At 54.6% G+C, this 18,010-nt stretch overlaps 2 protein-coding genes across 2 annotated transcripts; one reads left to right on the top strand and one right to left on the bottom strand.

The window, feature by feature from the left end:
- The first annotated feature begins 6,285 nt into the window (after positions 1–6,285).
- On the top strand, positions 6,286–17,292 carry LOC149861207 (immunoglobulin kappa light chain-like). The gene is made up of 5 exons (XM_090053728.1): positions 6,286–6,290; positions 7,148–7,427; positions 15,883–15,982; positions 16,497–16,799; positions 17,123–17,292. Exons 1-5 carry the CDS (start codon positions 6,286–6,288, stop codon positions 17,290–17,292), a joined length of 858 nt encoding a protein of 285 aa, XP_089909854.1.
- Positions 10,582–15,351, bottom strand: LOC149861208 (uncharacterized). Its single transcript, XM_090051179.1, has 6 exons — positions 15,282–15,351; positions 13,691–14,026; positions 12,237–12,551; positions 12,018–12,116; positions 11,885–11,934; positions 10,582–10,629 (listed from the first exon to the last, which is right to left on the bottom strand). The coding sequence occupies exons 1-6, from the start codon at positions 15,349–15,351 to the stop codon at positions 10,582–10,584; spliced, it is 918 nt and encodes a 305-aa protein (XP_089907305.1).
- Positions 17,293–18,010: the final 718 nt, after the last annotated feature.

Here is an 18,010-nt window from a genome sequence, read left to right as displayed (position 1 = left end):
CAGCACCTCAGTGCACTGTCCCTGGTCCTGACACCTGCATGAGGTCACAGAACCACCCTGGCTCTTTGCAGAGGGCTGTGCTCCTCGCAGCCAGAAATGTGTCGGTACGAGGCTGCCTACTGCTGATACAGGCAGGGATGAGACCATACATCACCAGGCGGCTGGCAGCTGGCACGTGTTAAACCCGCAGCGCAGCATCCTCCCAGGTCGTGCGGGAGCACAGCACAGATACTGCAGCACAGGTTCCCATCCGATTGTGGGCTGGGGACTGTCTCTCGTTCTCTGATTGTCAAACAGCTCAAGAGTCCACCTGATGTCCCTCCACAGGGGATGTTTGCAACCAGGAATTTTGGGGAGAAATAATGCTGAATTTAGATTTGTGTTGAAATGTCCCATAATGGGGGGAAATGTTCCAACCAGTTATACTGTGAAGGCTTTGCTACAATGATGGAAAATGATGCCTCCCCAGCCATGCTTACCTCTGGGGACTTTTGACCTGTCCAGTCTGAATGCCCACAAGGAGAGAGCGTGTCCCCCCATGGAAATGTGTTGGTGGCTGGCATGGATCACACTGATCAGCAGAGAATTGGCTGCCATCCCCGCATGAAGGAGCCGGTGGATGTGGCTCTTCATGGCATCACATTCTTCCCTCATGCTGCCTGCTGCTCTCTGGGCTTGTTGCGAGATAGCAGCTCAAACTCCAGGCCCACGTATACGAGTCCATCCTGCCGGCTACATTTCATAGCATTGGAAAAGGACCCAGGCGCCAGTGCAAGGGGGATGGGATTCCCTGAGCCCCAGTGAAAGTCCCCACTGGTAACTTATGCTCCGGCTTTCCCTATCAAAACTTAGTGAAATCACTGGGTAGCCCTACATTGACTCCAATGAGCTGGGGGCCAGATCCAGAGCACCATGCTGTGCAGACTTTTGGAGTCAGGACACATGAACATTTCCTGTGGCTTAAAAGGAGCTGGGGGCTTTCCTACACATAGCTATTTCATGGTAACCCCCCATGTATCCACTCTCAAGCAGTGGTAAGTGGAAGCTGCCTGGATGTCCTTAACCCTCAGTGAAACAAGATGAAGCTAAACCAGTCTGGCTGTCACATACCTGTGGATAAGAGTTGGCACCTGGGCATTGCCCCCTTGTCCCATGAAGCCCTGCCAGTCTCTACCCCCTGTTAAGCATTTCACACATGCATGCCTTGAAGTGCTTTGCAAACACTGTATCTTCTAGCATGCAACATACACCTATTCCTCCAAAATGAGCCCAGAAATGGGGTACAGATATTAAGTGGGGAAGCTGATTCTTTTCCCAGAGATCAAAGTGCCCGGCCTTGCAGCCTGCTGCCCAGTAGCTCTGCTATTACGCTTTAGGCAGCTGAAGGAGCTCACAGCCCCTTGCTCTTCACTGCACAGGGGTTAACAACCATCTCTCCTTCTCCATGGTCACTGGACTAGGGACCCAGCCTCTCTGAGGGCAGTGTTGCTGTGTGCTAGGGCTTCTGCTCTCTGCTCCTATATCACACCTCTTTAGATCTGTTCAAGATGAGAGGTCCACCCATGGGGACCAGGCTTCCTCTGCAGCTCTGGTGTTAGTGAAACAGGAAAAAGAGGCTCTGTCCCTGCTTTCTCCAGCCAATACTCTGGGGAAAACACTTTTTCAAAAACAAAGTGCCTATTACATTTGGGGGCATGAAATATGTGACAAAATCCAGCACCCAGAATTATTCCAGCACCGGCCACTGGTCAGGGCCCATGCAAAGAGGGTCTGAAGCTGCCTTTTGACCTTCCCAGCATCCAGAGGAAGGAGGTCTTGTTAGCTCTGCTTCAGCACACAGGGATGGAGCTGTTAAAAGACTAGACTGGAGTCCTGCAATGTGTAAGCGGCCAGGCTAGGATAACCCTTGCTCTTAAACTGCGCTTCCCCGTGTACACAGGACTGGGCATGTGGATGAGTCCCCGGTGCAAAGGCTCATGACCTGCATGAGCTACGCACCCCATGCTCAGGCTGCCTGTGGTGGGGGCCTGTCTACATCACTCCCCGGGGGCAGAGCTCAGAGCCAGGACAAGCCTTGGGGCCCAACGGCTGCAGCCTGGTTGTCCCACACAGGTAAGCCCGCTGGTGATGCCCAGGGAGCGTCTGGAGGCCACGCGCTGTTCCTTACCCCGTCTGGGAGGGCAGCGGATCCAGACGAGACTCAGGGGCACCGTGACCAGGAGCAGGGCGCTGCCTGCTGCCACGACAGGGAGCATGACGCAGGGTGCGGAGGGAGCTGCAAGGGAGAGAAAAAAGCCTTGTATCTGTGCTCTTGCCCTGCTCTGCTCTGCAGCAGCAGGATAGAGAGGTCAGAGGACTGGAGAGATCTGGGCTCTGTCCCCAGAGCTTCCCCTTCACTGCAAGTCATGGCCCCTCCCTGTGCCTCAGTTTTCCCACCCAAAAACAGTGCTGGCACTACCAGCTCTTGTAAAGCCCTGGGGGATCTCTGGATGAAGCTGCTAACAGAGATCTAGGGATTTCTTGTATCCAGTCCCCACAGCCCCATCTGTCACAAGAAGCTGCTTCTTGTTCCTGGGGACAGGATTTCCCCGTCATGTTCTGCCATCTCAAAAACTCCCTGGACCATACCCCTCACCCCACAGCCTGTTTGTCCCTTGTAGTATTCAATGCTCTTCTCTAACTCCCCTCTTCCCTGAATTTATCATTTAAATCCTTGCAGAGGTTTCTCATATGGCCGCTGCCTTGTCTCATGACCTGGGCACTGTTTCACGCCACCAATTCCACCAACTTCCCTGAATATCTCCCTGTGTACAAGCATGACGTGATCGTTCAGCATCCTTCACACACGTTAGAGGCATGAGTGATTACAGGGGTGATGTATGCACATTATGTCTTAGTCTCAAATGTGGAACTGCTCACATGCAAAATACACAGCACTTCTGGTAACGCTGCTGCCAGGTGAGTTGAATGTCACCTCACAGGTGACAGTCGCCCCGCTGGCCCAGCTGGCCCAGGGGATGCTGATGCCATGCATGAGTGTTAAGGACCCATCACTGGCTTCCAGCGAGCGCGGCAGCCCCTGGGCTGGCTCCTCTCCAGGAACACACCGGGACACCTGGACCAGGTTGGAGACGCCCCGGATCACACAGGCCAGATGTGCAGGGTCTGTGGCTCCATTTTTCCCTGCAATGGGGCCCAGGAGCAGCATGGAGCTGCTGTGGGTGAAGCTGTATGGGCAGAAAGGAAAATGAGAGTTCATGGGGAGACAGAGCTGAGCTACAGGCCAGCCACAGATGTGGGTCTGTCACTGAGAAATTAAGCAAGATGAAAGTTTACTGGGGAATAAGTAAACATGCCATCCCCCGCTGAGCTGAAAGAGAGGAACCAGCCCAAGGCATGGCCGTCCTAGCCAGGAGAGAGCCGGGCAGCCTTCCCAAGGCAGCACTGGCACCTTCGGGAGATCACAACCTTCTCACCCACCACCGCGGCTCGGAGGGAGACACATTCCCATCCTGGCTGCACAGACCAGCCCCACGGAGACCCCAGCACTTCCCTGCACCACTAGCTAGGTTTCCCCTGGTAAAAAAACTGTGTAACCCATTCTCTCTCTGCCCCCAGCAGCTAACGCTGAACACATTTACTTGGCTGAGAACACAGCTTCTTTTAAACAATTTACTCTTCTACATTCTTAGTTTCTGCTCAGTTTTTAATGGGACGTGAGCAATGAGACACTCAGATATTCTAATGAAAGAAGCAATGGGTCATTACCTCTAACGATCACCGTGGTTCTGGTCCCAAAAGTCAAGGAGCCGGTGACTGCAAGTGCACAGTAATAAATGCCAGACTCCTTCCTTTGGATCTCCTTGATTTGCAGGGTTGTGCTGCTACACTGCTGTTTGCAAGCAAATCTGCTCTCATTATGATCCTTACACTTTTTAATGTGTGGGGGCCTCATCCACTCTTCTGATACCAGTGCAATTTTGCTGCCCCATCCAAATCTTCACTGGAGAAACACTGGATCTCTGCTGTCCCACAAACAGGAACAGCTGAGGCTGGTGCAGCTGTAACTGGACTCCCAATACGGTGGAAACACAACAGGGCCATCGTCAGCTTCCAGCGGGTCTCGGGCTGACACAGGTGCCCTCATGTCTCTGGACCAGAAGGCATTTGCTGTTAATTCTTCTGCTTTCCAGGCAGTCTTACAGGAGCATCCTAACAACCCTGTCTACAGCTACCTCCAAGACCATGAAAAGGCATTTGCAATCCAGCCCAGAGCCCAGCACTGGGATCTGTGTCCTGCTGAGGATGTTCATGTCCCCAGTCCCAGGACTACAGTGTCAGAAGTGGACTGGCCAAGTTCGCCAATGACACCGAACTCTGGGGTAAAGCATCCACACCTGAGGACAGGAGGGTGATCCAGATAGATCTAGACACACTCATGAAATGGGCGGACAAGAACCTGACAGTGTTTAACGCTGAAAAATGCGAGGTGCTCCACCTTGGGAGGAAAAACTGCAGCATCCTTATAGGCTCGGCAGTGCTACGCTGGCTAGCACTACAGATGAAAGAGACTTGGAGGTCATCATTGACCACAAGATGAACATGAGCCTTCAGTGTGATGCTGAGGCTAGTGAAGCGACCAAAACGCTGGCTTGCATCCATAGATGCTTCTCAAGCAAATCCCGGGACGTCCTTCTCCCATTGTACTCGGCCTTGGTGAGGCCGCAGCTGGAGTACTGCGTCCAGTTTTGGGCTCCACAACTCAAAAAGGATGTGGAGAAGCTTGAGAGGGTGCAAAGGAGAGCCACGCGCATGATCAGAGGTCAGGAAAACAGACCTTATGATGACAGGCTGAGAGCCTTTGAGCTCTTCAGCCCGGAAAAGTGCAGGCTTAGGGGTGATCTGGTGGCCACCTATAAGTTTATCAGAGGTGCTCACCAGGTTTTGGGGAACGTCTGTTCACCAGAGCACCCCAAGGGATGACAAGATCGAACAGTCACAAGCTCCACAGTGACTGATTCAGGCCTGACATAAGGAAGAACTTCTTCACTGTCTGAGCCCCACGGTCTAGAACAGACTGACAGACGGCCGCTGGAGTTGGTTCAAGCGCCCACTTTGAACGCCTTCAAGGCACATTTGGATGCTTATCTTGCTGGGATCCTATGATCCCTGCTGACTTCCTGCCCCTGGGGCAGGGGGCTGGACTCGATGATCCTCCAGGGTCCCTTCCAGCCCAAATGTCTATGAAATCTATGAGAGCCTTGTTGAGACAAGGATGAGACAATCAGGGACTTGGTGAGGGACATGACGGCCATGAGTATCTTGCCCCTCCCGCCCCAGGACTGCTGTCTAAGTGCAGGGCTGCAGTGCAAGGGCTCGGGACTGATTGCTTCCAGGAAGGAGCACCTCCCACGGGGACGTGGCTGCTGGGGGGGCTGGGGGGTCTTTAACACCATCACCTTACTGTGCACATTTCCCTGCATCTTACTTGTGTTTTGATGTGCTGTGAGTATTAACATTCATTACATCAGTGGCTAACATGATGCAAAACATTTCTCCTCACTGGTCTGCTCAGAAGAGCCCAAGGACTTAGCAGCTGAAGCCCCATTGACTCTAAGCACTGCCCATGCTCCTAAATCACTTAGTTACTTGTGAGGCTGCTCATACTGCTTCTCTGTGTTCCAGCTGTTCAAGCTTCGATTTCTTACCGGTACAACCCCTGCCCTGAGATGAGTATTTGCAACCCTGCTGGGGAGAGATGTTGTCAGAATAAAAGCTCTGACCTGTTGGAGAAATACTCTGACCTGCTGTCTTCTCCTGGAAGACCGATTCAGGTTCAACATCAGGAAAAACGTCTTCAAAGTCAGGGTGTCCAGACTGTGAAATAAGCTCCCTCCAGAGATGGTGCAATCACCTACCCTAGAAATCTTCAAGAGGATGCTGGACAGTCACCCTGCTGGGGTGGCCTGGACCCCAGTTATCTTTCCTATTTGGTGCAGGCGGTGGACCTGATGCTCTTCCCAGATCCCTTCTGGACCCACAATCTACGAATCTATGAATCTAAGAGCAACTCCCTCCAAATCAGCTGTCGCTGGGTCATACATCTGGTTGCAGAAGGCAGCTAAAGCCATATTTTGAAGGTGCGTCGGCACTTGAAGGCACCTGAAAGGCACTGGCCCTGAGTGTGACAAGTTCATACAATTTTCCTGTCCTGGACTAGAGACTGGGCACACATCCAGCCCATGGGCGTGACTTACCCCAAAATGTCAATGAGTCTCCTTTACAATGAGGTAACTTTATCCCAGAACAGGGCAGCTTCACAGTGCCGTGTGTCTGGGCTTTGTGTGTCTGCCGTCCCAGGCAAATAAAGCTCTGCAGCCATTTTGCAATGGTATAAATGACCTCCAGGGGACAGAGTGTGATGGAAACAGCCCCTTTCCATTTCAGGACACTGAAGGAGACAGCGAACCTACAGCCCCACCACAGTGGCACCGAGAGCTGTCGCAGCGCGGGGCGTACAGGCTGAGGCTCCAGCCCAGCTCAGAGCCTCTGGTCTCATGACCCTGCTGGCACCCTGTGCAGTCAGAGGGATGTATCTGTGCGGATACCAGTGAAGAGGCAGGGTCTGAAAGGAGCAGACGGCATCAAGGACAGACCCTGATCACTGAGTCCTTAATGCAGGGATTCTCAACCAGGAACTGCAGCACCTTGGGGTGCCATGGGACTATGCAGAATCAGCACTGCTAGGGGTGCAAACTGACTGGGTTCAGTTCCACCTGCTTGAGGAAACATCTCTTGTGCAAATACCTCCGCACCTCCATCACCCCACAGCTCGTCCCCCAGGGAGGAGTTTGCTGCCATGTGACGGAGCCCCTTCGCAGGGGAGCAGACGGCGCCTGGAGCTGACTCTGCAGGACTGTCTTTCTTCAGTCCCGTCTTGAGATGCTGGTCACAGGATGCCTGCTCCTGTCTGCCCTGGGTAAAACCCCTCCAGTGTCACAGCATCAAGCCTCTAGACGGGAGGAAGCAGCCTGCCCCTGAGCACATCCCTCGTTGTGATGGGAGAGAGGCTGAGGCAGATGCGAGAGCGAGTGCTGGCGTTTGACTTGCAGGCATCGGGTTAGCTTGATGCCTGCTGGGTTTGTAGGAGGGGATGGGAGGCTGATGACTGTAGCACTTGTTTTCTTTCTGCAGCCTTGGGGGCACCGTTATCCCTGCACCAGACTCCACCGGTCCTGTTTGCTGAAGCCGGCGGCACCGCAGAGATCCAGTGCTCTCCTGGAGAACCAGTGGAGGGAGGGACAGGCAAATATTACTGGTACCTGAGAAGGGAAGGGAAGGCACCCACCAGTGTCAGGAAATGCCTGGATGACAAGAATATAAGCAAATTTGTGTGCCGGTTTCAGGGACATTCTACCTGTGGGGATGTGCATTTAAATGGGGCACAAAAGGCAGGTCTGCACCGTATCAGGAGGCAACTGCGGCCTTGTGGCAACTGTGACCAGAGTGTGGGAACATACCCGCAAGGTTGTGGTTAACCAAGCCTGGAGCTCACCACGGCCTTGTGGTTTCTTGTAGCTTCTCTGCTGCTGCGTTGGGACCAGAGTGAACAGGGCTGGATCCGAGCTGCTTTGACCCGAGTCCCAAGGGCCAGGCTACCCCCTCACCTGGTGCAGCAAAGGGAATGGGTCAAATCCACAGCAGGGGAAACTCAGTGGGCCAGATCCTGACCTGTCACCAATGGGTAACTGTTCATTAAGGCAGTGCGCACCAGCTGAGGACCTGCTCCAGTGTCTAGGGCAGCAGGGGCACACAGATTAGCCCTGTGCCCTCCTTGAGTGCCACTCCCATCCCTTCCCCTGCCTGATCTGTCGCTCTGCTTTACATGCCTTGCCCTATCTTCTTTTCTACCTTATGCTCCCTGTCCAACTGGCTGCTCTGCTTTCTACTCTTTGTATGATCTCCCTCGCTGCTTCCTCCCCACCACCTCCCAGCAATAACTGCACCACTTCCTACTCACCGCATCCCAGTAAGGGGTGGGGGGGCGTGGGAAGAGGGACCCAGTCACAAAACTGTGCCCACACATGAGTATTTGCAGCAAGCTGGCAACTAGGAAGGAGGGGGTGGGTGGCAGAGGGCTAAGAGAAACAAGGGGTGAAGTGGGGCACAGGATTGATGGGCACTGAGCAGGACCAGATGGCCCCAGGGGTTGGAAATCAAGATGCCCAAGGGCAAAGGCAGAGCTGATGTGCTGGAGGGAGCTGCGGCACAGGGAACACCCTGCTCTGCAAACCGGCTTCCAGTGCTGGTCATCACTGTCGGGGGACAGTTCCCCGGGGAGGTGATTAGAGATGTGTCTGGGCTGGTCTGGACAGGGCTGAACCTGCCTCAGGCCAGGGCTGGGCTAGATGTAACCTCTGGAGCTCTGTTCCTGCCCAATGTCTCTAGCAGTCTGCAACAGATGTGGATGTACTACACGGTGGTGGGTCTCCTGGTGCTGCTGATGGCACCTCTGACCTCCCTCGGGATGTGCAGCTGCTCCAGTCCAGGTAACCCTCATGTCCCAGCCCTCCCAGCGCCTGGGGACCTCTCGGCTCCACAGCCGTGAATCCTGGGGCCGCGTTCCCGGGCAGCCCCACACTGAGAGCAGCTCGCTGGGTCCTGTCTGCCCGACTCTCCACAATCCTGATCCCTCCCAACTCCCCCACATCTCTGCAGCAGGGAGTCCCATCTCCAGCCTGGCCTGGGCGGATCCAGGGAACTGCTGCTTTCCCAGGGCTGAACCCGGCGGAGACCAGATCAAATTTCCTGTATGGGAGAGGGCCGTTCCCAGGCTGGAAGGAGCAAGGGGGATCCCTGGGGCCATTCAGCTGGGGGCAGAGGCAGTGATGCTGGAAGGTGCAGGACTCAGGCCTGCTGATTTCCTCAGCTCCAGGACGCTGCCCCGGGGCAGAAAGCAGCCCTGGGTGTGGAGCGGTGTGAGCTGCGCTAAGGGGCTGCTCAGCAGGGGCAGCAGGCGTCCATTCAGGGATGCGGCCCCTGCAGTTCTGCTGAGGGAGGATTTACACCTTGGATCCCTTTGGCCCCTTTCCCTACTCCATATGGGGCTGTTAATACCTGCCATCAATCCCATTACCCACCACGCACAGAATTCCCAACCGCGTGGTGCCCAGGGTCCGGGCATCCCTAACGGATGCCTGGTTCATGCAAAGAGGTTTCACAGAAATCCTCGCACCCGATGGGAAAGTGCCACCTGCTGCCATGCCCAGCCTGGCACAGACTTGCTCTGGCTGGGCTCTGATGCTGCCCCTGCGGTCACACAGGGTCGGGGAGTTGGTGCCCAGCCACAGCGTGATCCCGGCACCGCTGGGGGACCCGGATGCAGCCCCCGTGGAAGGGAAACAGGGAAAGTCTCGAGCACGAAGGAATCGGATCTGGAAACCCGCAGCTGGTCCCTGCCGAGCAGCTGCCTCTTGCTCCCTGAGAGCGCTTGTATACGTGACAGAGGGTTTTAATTGAAATGGTGGGGATTTATTTTTCAGTCACTGTTATGGAAAGGGGCCCATTTTATTCAGTGCTTATATATTTTTTATTTTTAGCAGAGCCTGCCCACAGCCATGGGGAAAGGATCAGGAGGGATGGGCTGCCAGTGGGCCGAGGGGCCCCTGAATTGCAGGGGGACCTGGTCCCTCCTTCTGTGGGGCAGCACCCAGCCCAATCGAAATCTTTCCCAACCCTGAGTTGAGGCTGCACCCGACCTGCTAGCAGCCCACCTGGGCTGCCCCGGGGGGTGCCACTGCCATGCAGGGAAGGACCGGATGCCCCCGCAGCTCAGATGCTGCTCAGCCCACCCCCTGGCTGTGGCAGAGGCGGGCAGGCTCTGCCAAAAAGAAAAACAAAGGACCAGGCCCCTTGCTGCTTCCATCTTCAGCAGGCACCCGCTGAAGACAGAAGTAGTGAGGGGCCTGGTCCTTTTTTTCTGTGGAGCCTGCCTGCCTCTCCCGCAGCCAGGGGGCAAGCTGATGAGCAGCTGCAATGCATGGTTGCAAACTAAACTACATCGGGATGCAATTTAGTTTGCAATGAGGCAAACTCATTTAAACCCCACCAAAACTCTTGAACATGTACATTGTGACATTTTTATCATGTGTACAAGGTAAAAGCATCACATATACAAGCGCCCTTAACCACAGCCCCTGGTGTGTGCAAGACCCAGGCCCGGAGGACCTGTGCGATGGGGCAGGATGGTGGGTGCTTGCATGAGGCGTGTGCGCTCCTTACTCTGCCTCACTGGTAGCAGTGTGCAGCTCATGTCCAGGGCCGAAGCACCTGTATCTGTTGCCTAATAAAAAACATGTTGTGTTTCCTATAAAGTTTCCCTCTCAATAATAATTGGTTCTTGCCACTGACATGCAGGGCCTGAAATGCTTGATCGTCTGTGTATGATGGCCACCCTGCCCTATCACCCTCCTCCCCAAACACTGACACACTGGACAGCTACTTGGCTTCACATGTCTCTCCGTCACGCACAGGTGTGTCCCCACACTTTTTATTGTAAAGTTGAACATCTGAACACATCAGTCACACAGGAGCATTTCTGCCACCGTGGCTCACAGCCGCATACTCCGTCTGCAAGACAAGAGGAGAGATCTCGCATCAGTTGTGGGTCACACAGCCCGGAGACCCCGGCTGAGCTCAGCGTCCCACAGTGCTTGGTGCTGTATGAGCACCGGATTGCCTTGATATGCCAAGACGACAAGTGGAAAGAGAAACAGATGCCCAGAGAGGGGCCAGGACTTGGCTGTGGTCCCTCGGCTGCTCAGACCCGGAGCCAGAAAGAGGGCTCAGGTGTCCTGTCCTGACTGCCAAGGTTGATGTCTCTCATTCGGCCTGTGCGAATCGGCAGCGATCCGATCCGGCTTCGGGTCCGGCCGCTTTGGATGTCGGCAATGCCATGCGAAGTGATCCACACTGGGTTTCCACCTCAAAAAGGCTGAAGCTTTGGAGCCACCTCAGAGATCCGGCCATAGGGTATAATGGGGAAACAATAAAATATCTATAACTTCGCTGTTTTGTGTCCAATTTGAATGAAATGTTCAGGGCTGGTAGACTCTACAGCAAGAGTGAAGCAGCAAGACTCAGCCCCCATGGGCTTGACACTTGGCAGGCTTTGTGGCCTCAGTATGAGCCACCAGCCCTGCAGTTGTGACGCCCTGTGTTGTAACACATAGATGTGACAGGAGTTTTGGTTTCAAGAATTTGGGGTCCCGTTCCCCCCAAACCCCTGCACCGATCTTCTTGAAACTTGGTAGACTTCATTCTTGCTGTAGAGTCTACCAGCCCTGAACATTTATCCAAATCAGACAAAATACAGCAAAGTTATAGATATTTTATTGTTTCCCCATTATACCCTATGGCTGGATCTCCGAGGCAGCTCCGACACGCTTCGGGAAGTTGAATGAGGCAGCGCCTCGACCCGATGTGCTGATTCAGACCCTGAAGCATCTGAAGTGTCTCCAGATCCGAAGCTCTGTCCAAAGCCTCACACAGCCCTATCTCTCATTACATCACACGGCCCCCATCTATTCACCTGCTTCCTGGGACTTTTTTCAGACTCAGTAATGCCCTGGCTTGGATTTCCTTTTGCAATGCCCCATGCACAGAGCTGTTTCCCCGCACAGACATGCAGCCACCTCTGGGGTGGACACAGCAGTCCTGCATGGTGAGCCCAGCACAGCGCTGACAGCAGCGGGGAAGAGGGGAATCAGGGATTACTGCAGCGACTGCACCCAGCTGCTGGAGAGCTGACCTGGAGGGGCCAGGCCAGCGTGAGCCCAGACCCCAGGTCTGAGCATCGGTGTGACACAGCTGGAGAAGCAGTTACCTCTGGGGTCTGCCTCGGGCGCACGTCGCTCCCCGGTGCTGCCGCTGTCCCTGTGGGGAAAGCAGAGCAGGAGCTGTTAGCAGGGCAGGGATGGGGTCGGCGGTTTGACCCTAGTGCTTGCTGCGGCCCTTACCTGTGCGGGGGCACTTGGTGGAGAGCAGGATGAGGCCCTGGATCAGCAGGAGGAGGCAGATGCAGGGCAGCCCCACCCAGCGCACGACCCAGCAGGGCCCTGCAGGGAGAGGAGACGCTGCGAGCAGGGCACAGAGCCTGCGGCTGGGGGCGGGTGAGGGGCCGTTCCCAGAGGCCGTGGTGAGGGGCAGGGGTGATGCACAGGACAGGCCTCACCTACCCTTTAATGTGGTGCCCAGGTCCTTGGCCATGGCAGCGCTGATGTTTCTCCCTGTTCCCTCCTCCCTGGCTGTGCAGGTGCAGGACTTCCCCGCGTCCCACTGCTCCTTGGGGACCATCGCCAGGATGCACCTGCTTTCCCCATCCAGGGCTCCTGCATCCATCTGCTCTGGAGGCTCCTCCTCAACATCCCAGAGAGTTGTCTTCCAGCCCACCGCAGGCGGGAAGAGCAGGCAGAGCAGGGGGACAGGGTCTGGGATATCAGCCTCCTCTGAGGGGAAAGGTGCCAGGACGGCAAGGCTGGGCTGGGGGGCATCTGCATGAGAATGGGAGCATCAGTGCCAGAAGCCACAGGGACATGGGCTGTTCCCAGCAGGTCATCTCATCCTGCCCAGCCCAACCTTGCCCAGACAAGAGGTTATAAGACAACTCGGTGTCCTTAGACAATTTTTCTGATCTCTCCCTAATTCAATCATTGTGGTGTTGGGATCCTGGGTTAATTTTCAGGTGCCGTCTGTGTTCGGTGTGGTACAGGACACAGAGAGAGTCTCGGCCCATCCAGATTGAAGTCAGGACTTGGCTGTGACCTGCTGCATGGCCACAGAAATGAGTTTCCAGCCCCTTTCTGTGCCTCAGTCTCCCCACACATGAGACAAGGTGGACAGCTCTCCACGACCTCCCTTCCCTGCTCTGTGCTCTGCAGGTCAGAGCCCAGTCCAGGAGCCACATTGACCTAGGCACGGAAGTCAGGCGACCTCTTCCCAGTCTTGCTTTCATCCCATCCAACATGGCACCACCTCCAATACTTCCTCTCTTCCTCTCTATCGACCCTCTCTGCAATACTTGCCCCTGCGATGAGCCCACCCCCCTGACGCGGTTCTCAGTGCACTGCACTGGGGGTTCAGATCATGCTATACCCTTGGAGTATGTTGCTATTGCCCTGAATGAGCTGATGGGTGGATTCGCCATGTGTAACATGGGTCTTTTCCAGTAGTCACCAGGTTACCGTGAGGGCAGGTGGAACGTGCCTGGTTCCTAGGCTCAGGCAGCTTCCAGTAGCAATGGCCAGTGAGTATGAGACCATTGACACCTGGCCTTGCTAAAGCATGTCTCATCTACAGCGGTTGGATTGTGATGCCTGTTATATGAGAGGGCAGGGAAGTGAAGGGGCCGACTTCCCAAAGTTCCCGTTTCCTGATCTCATTCTCAGTGAGAGCTGCTGGGGCTGAAAGGGCTTGGGAAGGTGCCATAGAAAATATTAGCTTTGCCATGGAAGTCCCTGGGCTTCTTAAGCGATGGCTCTGAAGGACCTGGAACTGACCCAACGTCTGCCCTGGCCCACAGCCTGGTGCAGCCCCTGGCTGGCTTGGAGCTGAGACCTGTGGATGGGTTACAGCATTGCCAAAAGGAAGCTGTCTCATTGCATTGTTCTCATTTGAATGCCAGGACACTTACCTGTGACAATCAGTCTGGTCCCGTCCCCAAAGCTCCCATGTGTGAACCCAGAGGGGCTGCAGTAGTAGATCCCAGCATCTTCTCTCTGCAGACGCTCAATAACGAGAGAGAACTGCTTCGTGGTTTTGTGCCTTGTCCCCGAGTACCTGCCAACTGGTTTTGCAAACTCTGAGCTGTGATAGATCCCAAGCAAGCTGCCGCCCGGCTGCTCCTTGTACCATGCAACTCTCCATGCATATCCCAAAATGCTGCACTTCAGCTGGGCCTTTCCTCCGGAGCCCAGGAAGAGCTGGGTTGGGCTCTGCGAGATTAGCACCCCTTTCTCTGAGATTGCCACTGCACAGGGAAAGAATAGAGTCTGTTGCTATAGGGAGCAGCAGAGGAGGACAGTCCTTACAAGGCAACCTATGTAGCACTTGGGTTAAGGGGTTAAACCTATTAAGTGGCTGATGCTCTGCTTCTCCTTGAGGAGCTCATTCATTGCCTGATGCAGCTCAGGGGGAAATGTATTAAGTAAAAGCAGAGTGAGAGCCCCAGCAGTGAGAACCCAAGAACAGGGAGGTCCCTTCTCTCTCCTCCTTCGGCAAAACTGCCTGCTCTGTGGTTACCAGTGATCCCACCCGATGCTCTGCACCATGTGGGTCTGCCCTGGGCACTTCTGCATAAAACCACTGGCACCCTAGGGAAATCCATCATCAGAAAGCATAAACCTGGATGATAATCCAGGCCTTATCCGGCCTGATAAACCTTCCACTGGGGGGGCTAGGGTTTGTCACTCCATATCTCTGCAGACTGAACATGTCATTGTCTCCACTTCCCCCGATCTCCGGCTGGTGGAAATGCCTCTTGCACCAGGCTGTGGGCAGCACTGTGTGTTGTGGAAATCCCCAGGTAGAAAACTAGCTGCTTGGAGGCTGGTAGAAAGCAAACCTGGAAAGTATTCAGTTGAAAGGTCTTACTCTGCCAGCAGAACAGGATCATCCTGACCAGAAAGCAGGACATCTCCCGGGTGAGGAACATCTGAGGCTGTGAGCTGGACACGTGTGCAGGTCACAGAGTGAGTGATGAACGGTTGTATGGACAGCGAGCAAGGAGGGCGAAGTTGTTCAGGGTGGGACAGGCACGGGGAGCTAGGTTGAAATCCCTCCCTGTCCACAGTGTGGGCAGGGCACTCAAATCCCATTGACTTCCAATTCCTCACTGCCACGCGTTTGCACTTTCACTGACCTGCATTCCTGAGTCCTGGCTCCTACCCCATCCAGGAGAGCACGATACAACTGTAGACTCTCCCTCTTCCTGAAGAAGGGTGTTTGCACCTGAAAGCTTGAAAAGAACAATTTTCCCAACTATTTAGTCTGTCTAATAAAAGAGATCACATTTACCTAAAGAACCTGTGGAGCTCCTGGGGGACTTTACAACTGAGCCTTGGGCTTGCAGGTTGGTGTGATGCTTCTGAGACTCCTCCCCCGGTCCCTGTGAGCTTTGCTCCTGCACACTGAACAGTGCCCAGTGCACAGGGGTGTTGGGAGGAGCCACACGTACGTACAGAGAGGCAGAGAGCAAAGGGGTGTTCCTCACCCTCATCTCAGACCTGCACACAGGCAGCAGCAGCTCATGCGCGGGGCTCTGAGGGCGATGGTGACTACAGCAATGCTGTTCATCCGATACCTGCTTTTGACATTCATAGGTAACACTGCTGCATCTGTCAGAGCTTCCAGCTTTGGATCTCAGGAGCTTGGTCTATAAGACGCTGTATGGGAGCTTAGCAGAGATCAGTCATCTGCCACTGTGATGCTCTTCCCTTCTCTCATGGGCAGTGTTAGCTTGGCTTCTAGCAACTTGGTAGTAGACTGTGACCAAGCTGTAATAGCTTTCATTTTATGCCCAGTTTATTTGGACACAAGATGTAACGTGCCGGACACTGACTGTAACAACCTCCTCTCATTTCCACAGGGTCACAGGTGCAATCAATCTACCAGACACAGCAGTTCCTGTTTGCAAACACTGATGCTACAGCAAAGCTTCAATGCCAGATCAAAGAAATATACCCAGGAGCAGGTGTCCGACTGGATTTCTATTACTGGTACAGAAAGACAGACCATCAGGCCCCTGTGAAGATTAAGAGCTGCTCCGATAAAGTCCATGCTAGTAAAGTTGCTTGCCTTGCAGAAGGAAACAGCTTGATTCTTCAGATCAGACATCTCCAAAGGTCTGAATCTGGGATTTATTACTGTGCTGAATATTATGGGAACTTCTTGTCCTTTGGTAATGGGACCAGGCTGGTTGTTGGAGGTAAGGAGATAGAAGGACAGTGGGAGGAGAAAATGGAAGGGGAATGCATATTATTATGCAGGGACATTGAGATGGGGAGGCTGTTAACCAGGATTTATCAATGAAAAGAAAGGCTGCCTGAAGGCAGTTAAAGGGTCCGTGAAGGCAAGAAGCTCAAACAGCAGGAAACACCCAGAATCACTCACACATAAGAAAGGGCCTTACAGGAAAAGGGTTGCGAGGATGTGGGGTCTTGTCCCAGGGTCAGACCACGTGGGGGTGAAGCGGTTTCCACTGACAAGCCCTGGGTGCAGAGGTCATGTATCTCTAGGGCTTCATCAGTTCCCTCTGCTGAGGGCAGTTGTGGTCTCTGCTGCGTCTCCTAGGTCCTTAGTTCGAGATCCCTCGATGCTCAGCTTCTCAATGGTTTCCTCTCCTGCCTTTTCAGGCTGGTTCGCTCCTGGGGGATCCACCCCCTATTTCAAGAGCAGGGCAAGGGAGCGTCCCACTGACCACTCTTCTCCCTTCTCCCCAGACAGCTACAGTGCCACGAGCCAGGTGTGGCTTTTGGCTCCATCTCCCCATGGCCTCACCCCCAATGGCACTGCACATCTGGCCTGTCTGGTCCAGGGGGTGTCCGGCCCAGTCCAAATCTCCTGGAATATTTCCCAGGAGCAAAGACCGATGCATCTGTTGAAGACAAGCGGTGGATCAGCCACACTCATAAGTCTCATCAGCATCCCTGCAGAGGCATGGACCAGTGGGGCGGCTGTCACCTGTGAAGTCAGATTCAATGCTTCTGAGAGAAATGTTAAGAGACACGTCTCATATGTTGCAGGTAAGTGATTGTCTTTTTTGCAGCTGAGACTGGTAGAAACTAAGGTTATTTTAGAGAGGGAGGAAATGTCCCATGTCAGAGCTACATTGAAGTGCGCTGTCATTCAGAGCAGCTGTCACGTACCGTGTAATGCTTACAGACAGACAGAAGGGCAGGGGCTTGGAAGTGGGGGAGGAAGGGGAGTGATATGAAGACAACAGAGAGCTCCCTTGGCTCTGGAGAGGTCTCACGGAGCTAAGGGCAGAGGTGACACTGACCAGCACAGAGGAGCAGGATGAGGAGAACTGTGCCCCTCTCAGCTGCACTGATCTGTCTGCTTCCAGCTTCCTCCCCAGCCCCCGGCGGTGAATGTCTGCAGTATTTCATGCTCTTGGCCGTGGGCTGCTTGCTGGTGCTCCTGGCGTCTCTGGGGCTCACCTGGGCCCTCTGCCCTTCAGTACTAGGTAATCAGCACAGCACACCCCTCTACCCCCTGCCGAGCTCCCAGCCCTGAGCCTCTCTCCAGGGACTGATGATAACCCGGGTGCTAGAGGAAGCAGGCTTGCTGCCTAAACTGCCTTCCTAGGGCTGGGGGAAGGCTCTGTGATGCAGGGTGATGTCCAGGGGTTGTGGCTGGTCCACATGTCTGGCCACAGCTCATAAAGAGCAGAGTCTGTCCCCTGGCCAGCCTGGTGCTGCTGCCAAGCAGACCATTCAGATGCACCGTTGGTCAATACACAGCTCCTCAAAGTGACCCCTCGGGTGTGCGTATGGGGATGTGACAGAGGGAGGAGCTCTGACTGCAGTCTCTCTCCACTGCAGGACTCCAGCCCAGGAGCTCAGCCCCTCCAGCTTCCCAGGAGGAGCAGGTACCTCTACTGTGACCCATCGCTGTCGTTGCAGAGCTGTCCATCCTGGGCAGTCCCCTTCACCACCTTAGTGTATCTGGTGACCAAACACACTGATCCCCAAGTGGGGTTTTGAACCATGGCTCAGTTGCTCAACCGGGGGGTGGGGAGGGGGCACCAGTGTCTTCCCTCTTCTGTGCCTTGGTTACCCTGTGCACAAGGGTGCCCACAAGTTTCACACATCTTTTCTGCCTTTGCACCTCCGCCCCCCCCGGGCCAAAAATGCTCCCTCCTCCTTTGCTGGGAGCAGGGAATATTTCTAGCACCTCAGTCAAAGAGGGTTCATTCCTGCAAGGGGCTTTAGTGCTCTCCACTGGCAGCTGC

Source organism: Crocodylus siamensis, chromosome 6 (assembly GCF_052110815.1).
Source record: "Crocodylus siamensis isolate JL-2025a chromosome 6, ASM5211081v1, whole genome shotgun sequence".
Lineage (NCBI taxonomy): Eukaryota > Metazoa > Chordata > Crocodylia > Crocodylidae > Crocodylus > Crocodylus siamensis.
Note: the sequence above shows the minus strand (reverse complement) of the source record. Positions and strands in the feature narration are given on the sequence as shown.